A 10,002-nucleotide genomic window follows, 5' to 3' on the forward strand; every position below is an offset into this window, starting at 1 on the left:
TATGTTTTTTCTTTTTTGCAAAAGCTGGGAACGCGAGAAAGCTTGCAACGAAATTGCAAAGATGGAAAAAAAATGAAAAAATTCTACGTGCTCTGAGAGTGCCCCAAAGGATACTATACACTTATTACATACTACGTATTACTACATATAGCACAGGTACAGGTACTACATTGGCTTCCTCGAGGGCATATAATATATCCAATCCATTTGCGGTCGTGCAAAAAAGGGATATGTATTGTATTGCATAGTTGGGCAAAACTTATTTTTGCCGGTCGGCAGGGGGGGGAAGTGAAAAGAATCTCAACCCGGAAAAAGGTTGCCCTTTCAGGTGGATATAAAAATGTGAAATGCCCCTAAGCGCATTTATGAGCACCGGCGTTATGCACGTAATATATATATGAATAAATGTGAGTGTATTTTTGTATGCCTTTTTTTTTTTTTTTTATGCTTTGATCATCCCCCCTGAACTGTTTTTTTTTTTTTTTTTTTGTTCCTGCCTGGGGACGACGTTATCGCCGCGCAAGGTTCACATAAATTGGCGATCTGCGCAGGGGTACATAGAATGTAGGGTGCGCGACGAACGGTGCCGAAGAGGGACCTCTCATCGAATGTCACCTAACATTTATTTCCGTAATGGGGGGGGTGGTATCACACGTATGCGTATGAAGAGTTGTACTTCACATGATGGGTGTTTCCTCCTTTTTTTTCTTTTCCATTTGGCTAACCGCCTGCTGAGGGAAGTATTATACCCCTCTTTTGGACTTTCCCTCAAAGTAGGCTTTAAGAGAAGCAGTGAAAAGAGAAGAGGCGAAAAAAATACGCAGGAGGAGGAGAAGAAGAAGAAGAAGCATATCCTCTCCCCATGCCAGAGACTGCTCCTCTCTCGAAGCAATAAAGCAGTGCGACATGGAATATACCACCTGGTTGTTCGACTCGCCCCCTCAAAAAAAAAAAAATCCCGGCTGGCAACCCACACTACGGCGAGTGCTACGTAGTAATAAAAAACATCACCCCCCATTGCGGTATTATGCTGCTCTGTATGCTACGAAATTTTGCGAAATTATGCAGACTGCTTCCCTTTCGCACGCGTTTGAAGGGGGTGGTCCCCCGTGCAGGGATCACAGGGAAGTCTCCACGTTACGCACGTTTTGTATGCATATATATATGCTTGTACGGGTGCGCCATTTTGCCGCACCGCGCAGGGGAAGCCATTTATTTGTTTATTTATTTATTTACTCATTTTTATCTTTCGCACGCCGGCTCAGTGCTTGAATGATGATCTGGCGCGGTGAGGTGACTCCACGGAAAAGGAAAACCCCATTGTGAAGGAGCGATGGCAAAAAAGGGAACTTAACAGAGCTACGAAAGGAAGAACAAAAAAAAAAAAAAGAGTTGCAAACGCGCTTCCCTATTGGGGACACTTAAAAAAAAAAAAAAAAAAAACATTGCTATGTAACACTTGGGGAAAAAAATTGACGTAAAATAAAACCTACGTCAGTAAGTTCAATACAAATGCATATAAAAATAATTCACTCTGTTTTTATTTTCCCTTTTACGACTTAAAGCGTAGTCACGCAGAAGGGGAGAGAAGGATGCTCGCCCATCTGTGCATGCGTTTTGATATTGGAAAGGTTATATCTGCTCAGTGTATCCTTCCCATTTGAAGGAAGGCGGCGGAGAGGTCGTAAAAAACATGAAGCCATCTTATCAGGTTAACATTCTTCCATTTGTTCCCCCCTCCCAACTTTTGCCCATTGGTGACCCACGTGAATGTCCAAAAGGACCCAATTTAAGCAGCTCCCTCACAATTAGGCACGACATAGGCTAAGCAAAAAATTGTCCTTTTTTTTTTTTTTTCCATCCCATGAATTAAAACGCGAACAGTGTAACACTTCATGGAGAATCCGCTTCGTATTCCCCTTTCCGCATTCAAATTGGTGACTTAAATTTTTGCTCACTGGAAAACATACTATCGTTCATTTAAATTAAAGACGTGGAAACAGGCTAGATATAAGCACGAAGGGATCATTCGTTTCGACGCCGTCACATATATGGGAAAAAAAAAAAAAAAATTATGCACACATATGTAGGCGCAACCTCTACAGTGTAATTACATGGAAGGGGGGGTATCCCATTATCGGTGTGCCTATCGTTAGCCCCTTCTGTGTGCCCTTTGGGTTTCGTTCCTGTGCGAAGGGAATGGCTTGATGTCGCATTTGCGCGAGTATCATCTGTGTATCGGCTGCGTATCGGCTGCGTATCGGCTGCGTATCGGCTGCGTATCGGCTGCGTATCGGCTGTGAATCAGCTTCCTATCAGCTGTGTAACGTCAACTCATGTCAGGTCAAGTTGTGTCCTCCCGATTTTGTAAAATCATCGTGGAACGGCAAATGTGACGAGAAAGGAATATTTTTTTTTTCCTTTTTTTCTTTTTTTTCTTTGTTCCTCTTCCAACGTCCCCTCCGTTGTTGTTGCCCGTCCGTTTTAATTTAACCCCGTACCACAACTGTGCATACAATTTTGTGTTAACCTGTGTGTTATGCACACATCCCCGCATTGCCAACAAAAAAAATAAATAATAATATTTCCAAAATGAAAGAGGTGGAGAAGCCCCCCATGGAAATAAGGCAGCTGCTACCCGTAATGGTATGAACACATTTTTCACAGCTGCGCAATTCGTCCGATTAGTGATACCCACACGCATGTTCGCCTGTCTCTCCTCGCATGGAAAGGCGTTCACATTTCACTTCCCCACGCGATTCATTTAGCTGATAGGCCTGGTAACCCTCGTCATGTACTCCATATTTGTCACGGTAAATGCGGTCTGGGGGAGGGGGAACCATGAGTTCGTATCGGCAGGCCCATAAGAACAAGTCCCTCTCCCGCGAACCTACCTACTCGCGCGAAACGTTCAGCTTTGCCGCGACACCTTCCACCATGCGTGAATCACTTCGCCACGACACTTACTTAAACGCGCGAAACACTTCACTTCGCCGCGACACTTACTTAAGCGCGCGAAACACTTCACCTCGCCGCTTCCCCCCCCAGTTCTACTGCATGGTTCTGCTCCAAATAAACGTCCAGAAGCAGTACGTGGACAGTGACCTGTTGAATGAGGGCTACACCAAGCTGCTAACGTGTAAGGGGTGGACGCACCTCCTATGGGTGGAACCATAGCCCATGTCTGTGCCAATTTTTAAATACGCTTGACTAACTCGTCACAGACTCCCCCTCCCCCCCTGTGACACCACACCCATAATTCGTATCCCTTCGCTTCTTTTCTAGTCCACGTTTTGCTATTCCTGTTTATTTGGTCCTTTTACAAAACATACACGGTGGACCCTGGTAGTATCCCCGGTGAGTACAGTACCTTGTTAATGGAAGTGACAGGGACGAATATCCATATGCTTCGATTACACTCACGTTGGATAAACAGGTGGATGGAGTCCTTCCTGCTACACATGAATGGGGTTCTCTCAATAGTGGCACCAAAGTGGCACCAAACCCTATCATAATAGTCCAACGATCTGCAAATGTTTTTCCCCTGCCACCTTTTCTATTGCTTAAAAGACACTCATGAATGGACCACCGAGCCGGACGTCAACAGAATAAAGGAGAGAGGACCAAATGGTAATTCGTAGGCAAAGCGGTTTTAATGACCATTTTTGAAGAGTCATCATGTGGGAATCTTCTACATAGTTCCGCTTCTTCACCGACGTGTGCCATTATGTATGGATTCCCCATTTTTTTTTTTTTATGTCCCTTTCACTCTAGGCGAGCTCCGCTACTGCACACACGAGAAGAAGTACAAGCCTGACCGGGCCCACTACTGCAGGTGAGCAGTCCGACGCGAGAGGGGTGAGATGAGAATGGGATGATACGAAAGGGATGATACGGAAGGGATGATACGAAAGGGATAATACGAAAGGGATAATAAGAACGTGAAATTTTTTGACCACTTGCATGCATACCTCTGTGCTCACCCCCTAACCCCTTCACCCACCGCAGGGCCACCAAAAGGAATATACTCAAAATGGACCACTACTGTCCCTGGGTAGGGAATTTAATCTCCTAAAATGGGACCCCCATTAGCCGAATCCGCAGTGCCAAGTGTTGCGTCCCATCAGCAGGGATCATTCTGTGTTCCTCCAGAAAAAAGGAAAAAATATAAAATAACCAAATGGAGAGGTAGAAAAGTGTGAGCTCGTCTAAGTATGCACAAATTTTCTTATATGTGTTTATGTCTGTCTTCCTCCCCTCTTTTTGTAGGTCGCAAATGGCGTGGGTTACTACAACTACAAATTTTTTCTGTTAAGCCTTTTCTATGCGAACCTATGCTGCCTATATGTGGAGGTTAACTGTCACTCGTCCTTCCCCGACTTGTACGCAAACCCAAACGTCCTTTTCAACGAAGTTTTTTACATTTTTCTGGAAATCGTCCTTGCTGCCGTCATCCTACTGTAATGTTTTTTCTCATTTCTGAGGGGGGAACTGACTCAAAGAGGGAGAGGAGAGGAGCAAATAAAAAAAGAAGTCACCCCTTGTTGGCTATCCAATTGGGATAAGCTGACCACACACATGTGCTTCATCCAGACAGGGGAGTCTCTTTCCCCTACGGAATTCACCTCACTATCATTTTTAACTTTTTTTTTTTTTTTTTTTTTTTTCCCCCCATACACGTTGCTAGAATTATCTTCCCCTTCTTCCTATTCCATCTGTATTTGACTGCCCACAATTATACGACTCTCGAGTTTTGTGTGGTGAGAAATTTATTCCCTTTCCTCCCGCATGGATTATTCGTATTGGGAGGAAGGAAGGCCCTCTTTTCACTCATAGCCAAATGAGCATGTCCCAATTTGTGTACATGTGATCAAGTCTTCACATGGGACTCCTCCTCACCACCACCGTTCTGCATCGCCACTACTGTTCTGCATCACCTCCACTGTTCTGCATCACCACCAATGTTCTGCACGAACACCCCCCTTTCAGATTGGGAAGAGAGACAAGCAGAGCATGTACGACTTGGGCGTGGAGGAAAATTTCAATCAAGTTTTGGTGAGTTTACAAAAAAGAAAAAAAAAAAAAATAGGAGAGGGGAGAAGACCTCCCTCCGATGAAGATACTCCATGTTGGAGGACCCTCCCCAGCGCGAACACACCAACGTGTGGTGATACTCCCCCTTTTTTGCACACTCCAGGGAGACAACATCCTTTTGTGGCTGCTGCCCGTCGGGGGCCCCAAAGGCGACGGATTATTTTACGAGACGTTTGCCCAGCACAGGTGAGAGGTGAAGCGGTAAAGCGGTGGAGAGGCGGTGCGGTGGAGAGGCGGTGCGGTGCAGCGGCGGAGGTGTGGAGAGGCTCACTTCGGGTGATGCACCGCTTGCTGAGCGATCGAGGCCCTCTCCCGCGAGTCACCAACTACATCATCCCCACCGGCGCGCAAGTGAGCGCATATAAAAATGTATGTATACATTCGCTTGGCTGACCATCGGGGAGCCACTCTCGAACGAACGCACCTGCCACTCTTCACTTTTTAATGACACCACCCCACCCGCAGATAATGAATGGAGAGCCACCAACCTATTGCGTCCTACAAATGCCGCTCCCCCATTTGGCTGCCACACCAATTGACCGCTTCACCAACTAACCGCTGCACCATTTTGTTTGCCCTCTGGGGGGTCACTGGACTCTCCATATTCTTCCCCACTCGGATTTTCCCTTCCGTTTGGGGTCGCCTCCCCTCGAGGCTTATTCTACCCATATGGCGATCTCGGTACCCTAGGTAGCTATTTTTTTTTTTTCAAATGTGCTTTCCATTCTGTTCACCCGATACATTTCGCTAGTTGTATGTTCCCCATGAGTTGCCCATTTTTTAATCGTTTGTAAAAACAAAAGATGATTAAAATGTTTTTTTTTTTTTCGTGAAGAAGTATTTGTATAGATATAAACTGCTGCAAATTATAAAGTGGTAATTTTTTTTTTTTTTTTGGGGTGGAAAACGCATGAGTATTTCTTTTCACCGTGGCGCAAAATGTCGAGACCAAATCCGGGCCTCTGATTTTCCCCCTATGGCACCCTCCCTGTGATAACGACTAACATCTCCTAAGATGAATTTTGTGAAGGTGTCCCTCGATTCGTACCCTGTCAAGTAAGGAATGCGAAGAGGGGGGAAAAGACACTACCCCCGTCTGTTTGGTTTATTCCTTTGTGCGGCGAGTCTTTTCCCCGCGGAGTCTGTCCCGTGTGTGAGTATGCGCAGGTGGAAGGAGAGAGGTTCTCCCCCACGTCGATACCCTTAGTTGGGACACTTAGCTGGGACACTTATACGTGACACTTAGCCGCGACACCTAGCTGCTACACGTGGCCGCTCCCCCCCGCAGGTACTACAACCGAACGCACAAAGTCACCAACACGCTGAGGCTGAAGGGGATAGGGTTACTAACCTGGGAGGAAGAAGACATCAAAAATTTCTTTCAGAAGCTAGACTTGACTTTTATGGTCTACTTGATACTCCAGCAGAATGTCGTATTCGTGGAATTTTACAAAAAGAAGGACTGCTCCTATGTCTTCAACCTTTTGAACCACGTAAGGTGGAGCGGTGGCACAAGCCAGCCGGCCAGGTCGGCGTGCCAAGTGGGCGTTCCATGAGGGCGTTCCATGTGGGCGTTCCATGTGAGCATCCCTAGTGAGCGTACCAAGTGACCGTACCAAGTGAGCGACTCCTGTCACGCGTGCGCCTCCTTCACCCCCACGACGTTTTCCCCACCAGAACCCTCCCAAGGGACAGCCGGAGCGCAAAACGGACATCCAGGCGGAATATGTAAATGTGCGGTACGACATTCAGGAGGACTCCCCCACCGTCTATTCGCGGGACTTCTCTCTCCTGCTGGGAGGCCTCCCTGGCAAGCAAGCTAGAGGGGAAGTCCCCATCGGCTGCGAAACGAACAATGGCTGCGAAACGAACAATGGCTGCGAAACCGACAATGGCTGCAAAACCAACAATGGCTGCGAAACCGACAGTGGCTGGAAAGCCAAGAACGAGAACGAACTGAACGCTGCTAACAGCGGGGACGGCGTTTCCATCCAACCGGACGCTATCGACGAAGACTTCTCCGAGGAGGTCATTCGGACGTACCAGCAGGAACAGTGGCTTAAGTACACCAAAAACGACGGTACGTTTATGCGCCTCCGTGAAGGCGCCGTTGCAACTGCATTGCAAACAGGTGGCAAACAAATGGCAGCCACATGGCAACCACATGGCAAACACTTCGCCACCACGTCTCTACTGCCCCTTCATCGCCCCTCCACCACAGAGATCAACGTGTGCCACTACTTCTGCCGGAGCACGCCGAACAAAATCTACAAGTCCTACTGCATCCCGGACCCGCGCCTGTTCTTCTCTGTGGAGTGCCTGGACCGCATAGGGGTCCTTCTGGACGGCCGCCAACCGAACCAAATCTCCATCCTGAAATGTCACGTGAATAAAGCCGTCGAGTATGTCATCGAGTCAAGGCATATTTTCCAGGTGGGTTCACACAGAGCAACATCTGAGCGATGCCATTTACGGGGGGGAAGTGACAAATTGATGCCCCCTGATCCGTGTCACCAGTTCTAGCAGCACCGTCAGCAGCATCGCCAGTAGCACCATCAGCAGCATCGCCAGCAGCACCGCCAGTAGCACCACCCCCCACGGCACATTTTTACAATTAATGCTCCACAACGTGATTAATTTTTCTCTTCCTTCCATCGCCTCTACCCCGCCTGTAGGACGAAATAGCCTTCTTGGTTATGAAGAACGATCTACCCATGTCCTTCCTCGACATTCGAAATAGTAATGATGATGGACGTATGTCATGTCACTTGATACACACACACCGTCTCAGGGGGCGACTCTCCCAAGTGTTGTATTCGTGGTTACAATCTCGACCTACTTCTCCCCCCTGCGCAGGAACCAAAACGAACCTAATTGTGGAGAAAAATACACTCATTAAGATTAAGGGTAGAAGGAGATACGAACTAATTTTTGGAATTCCCAAGAAGAAAACGCTTCCACTGGAGGGGGAGGTACTGACTGACGCTCTTAGAGAGGGGGATTATTTGCCTCCCTTACGGAGATTATTTTATTTGAACCTAGATGGATCGAGCCTCTTCAAAATTTTTGCCACCCATTTTATAACTTCCTCCCTGTACAGATCCCCATGCGTCGAAAGGACAGTTATCTAATGATATTTCGCTTCATTGACGAACCCAGTGTAAAGAAAATGCTAACGCAAAAGCACAGGAACCAAACGGTTAAGGACGAACCACAGGAGAAGAGTTGCGTCTCGGTAGATGTTGGACACTACAACTCGGACAATATTGAGAGGACGTATGTTCTCGATGTGTATAACAAAATAGCGCAACATTTTTGCTACACCAGGTATGTGCTCCAAAGGGTGGTATGGCGGTATAGCGGTGGTATAGCGGTCTTGTGATGCCCGATCTTGTGGTGTGCGATCTTTTGATGATATGGCGTTGTGGTGATATGGGCTTCGTGGCGGTGGTCACCACCCCCATGAGGCGAACTTCTGCATCAGGAGTCGCCGCGAGAGAGAGGTCGTCCGTCTGTCTGCTTGTCTGCCTGTCTACCTGCCTGTCTACCTGCCTGCCTGTCTGCCTGCCTGTCTGCCTGCCTGTCTATCAAAAGAGCCTTCTCTCCTCTACTCTTCTCCTCTCTTTCTTCTTTTCTCTTCTCTCCTCTGAAAATGCTACCTGCGCTACGGCATTCCACCCCCGATGCGGTTCCTCCTACAGGTACAAATCCTGGAACAACGTAGAAAACCTAATCAACGAGGAGCAGGAGGGAAACCTAATCATGGACGTGGGGTGTGGCAACGGAAAAAACGTGCAAGTCTCATCTAAGTATTTCTTCATTGGTCTGGATTTCAGTTGGTACCTTTTGAAGCTTGCTCAGAAGAAGTGGAATGCAGATTTGTTTCTGGCCAACTGCGTCAGCATACCTTTGCGATCGAGTACGTCACGGCGGAGGGTCTCAGTAGAGCGCTTGTGCGGCGTGGGGTTGCACCTCTGCATAGCGCCTCTCCTTAGTAGCAGCTCTGCATAGCGCCTCTGCTTAGTAGCTCCGCCTACCTCACCACCCCCTTTTTATGCAAACGGCTCATCTTCCTCCCCACAGACATAGCCGACCTGTGCATTTCCATCGCGGTCATCCATCACATCGGCACGCACGAAAAACGGTAATTGCGCAGGCAAAGATAAGGAGATCACTTTCCTCCCCTCAATAACCCTATCGATCATGCTCCCAACACATTTTTCCAATTTTTTTTTTGTAGACGAATGGCAGTGGCTGAGATGGTCCGATGTACCAAAGTTGGGGGTAGGATCCTGATATACGTATGGTAAGTGGGACAGCCGAGTGTGGGGGCGTGACCTCTCCGCGTCGCTTCATAGATACGTCGCTTCACAGCTGCATTGCTTCACTCCACCGCAGGGCCTACGAGCAGCAGGAGAACGTGGTCGGCAACCGGAAGTTCGATTCCCAGGACAGTAAGCCCAGCGACTTGCCCGCGCAGATACATGTCCCCATGGATATGGTCCATAAGGAAGGGCGCCCTTCTGCGCAAGCATACTCATGGCATGCTAACTATCTACACATGCTAACTATCTACGCGCGCTATCTACATTCGTCGGTCTCCCCCTTCACCCCCACCCCCTCGATGTCGCCCCTGGGCAGTTTTCGTTCCCTGGTACCTTCAGCCGCAGCACACCCTGGAAGGCAGTGAAGACGTGAACGAAGTAGAAGTGACCGAAAGGGAAGTCCTGCACCCAGCCAAAAAAGGTAAAGCGTTGCAACAGTGGTGAAACATAAGCGAATACTTTTTTGTGTGTGAATGTATATTTTTTCTTTTTTCTTCTTGCCCCTTTTTAACACCGCAATGGATGTGCTGATTGGTCGTGAGTTGGCTTGCTGGCTTGCTGGCTTGCTGGCTTGCTGGCTTGT

At 47.9% G+C, this 10,002-nt stretch overlaps 2 protein-coding genes across 2 annotated transcripts; both read left to right on the top strand.

Moving 5' to 3' along the window:
* Positions 1-2,592: 2,592 nt before the first annotated feature.
* PCYB_062200 (zinc finger protein) lies at positions 2,593-5,966 on the top strand (the record flags this gene model as incomplete). The annotated part of the gene is made up of 11 exons (XM_004221387.1): positions 2,593-2,646; positions 3,049-3,139; positions 3,286-3,357; positions 3,571-3,630; positions 3,775-3,805; positions 4,009-4,054; positions 4,270-4,460; positions 4,688-4,760; positions 4,990-5,055; positions 5,198-5,280; positions 5,930-5,966. 11 exons carry the CDS (start codon positions 2,593-2,595, stop codon positions 5,964-5,966), a joined length of 804 nt encoding a protein of 267 aa, XP_004221435.1.
* Positions 5,967-6,109: 143 nt separating this feature from the next.
* PCYB_062210 (hypothetical protein) lies at positions 6,110-9,863 on the top strand (the record flags this gene model as incomplete). The annotated part of the gene is made up of 12 exons (XM_004221388.1): positions 6,110-6,150; positions 6,383-6,587; positions 6,784-7,174; positions 7,316-7,527; positions 7,770-7,848; positions 7,951-8,225; positions 8,264-8,421; positions 8,796-9,013; positions 9,178-9,238; positions 9,335-9,400; positions 9,493-9,548; positions 9,736-9,863. The coding sequence occupies 6 exons, from the start codon at positions 6,110-6,112 to the stop codon at positions 8,223-8,225; spliced, it is 1,203 nt and encodes a 400-aa protein (XP_004221436.1). The 3' UTR covers positions 8,264-8,421; positions 8,796-9,013; positions 9,178-9,238; positions 9,335-9,400; positions 9,493-9,548; positions 9,736-9,863.
* Between the last annotated feature and the right edge of the window lie 139 nt (positions 9,864-10,002).

This window comes from Plasmodium cynomolgi, chromosome 6, assembly GCF_000321355.1.
Source record: "Plasmodium cynomolgi strain B DNA, chromosome 6, whole genome shotgun sequence".
NCBI lineage: Eukaryota > Apicomplexa > Aconoidasida > Haemosporida > Plasmodiidae > Plasmodium > Plasmodium cynomolgi.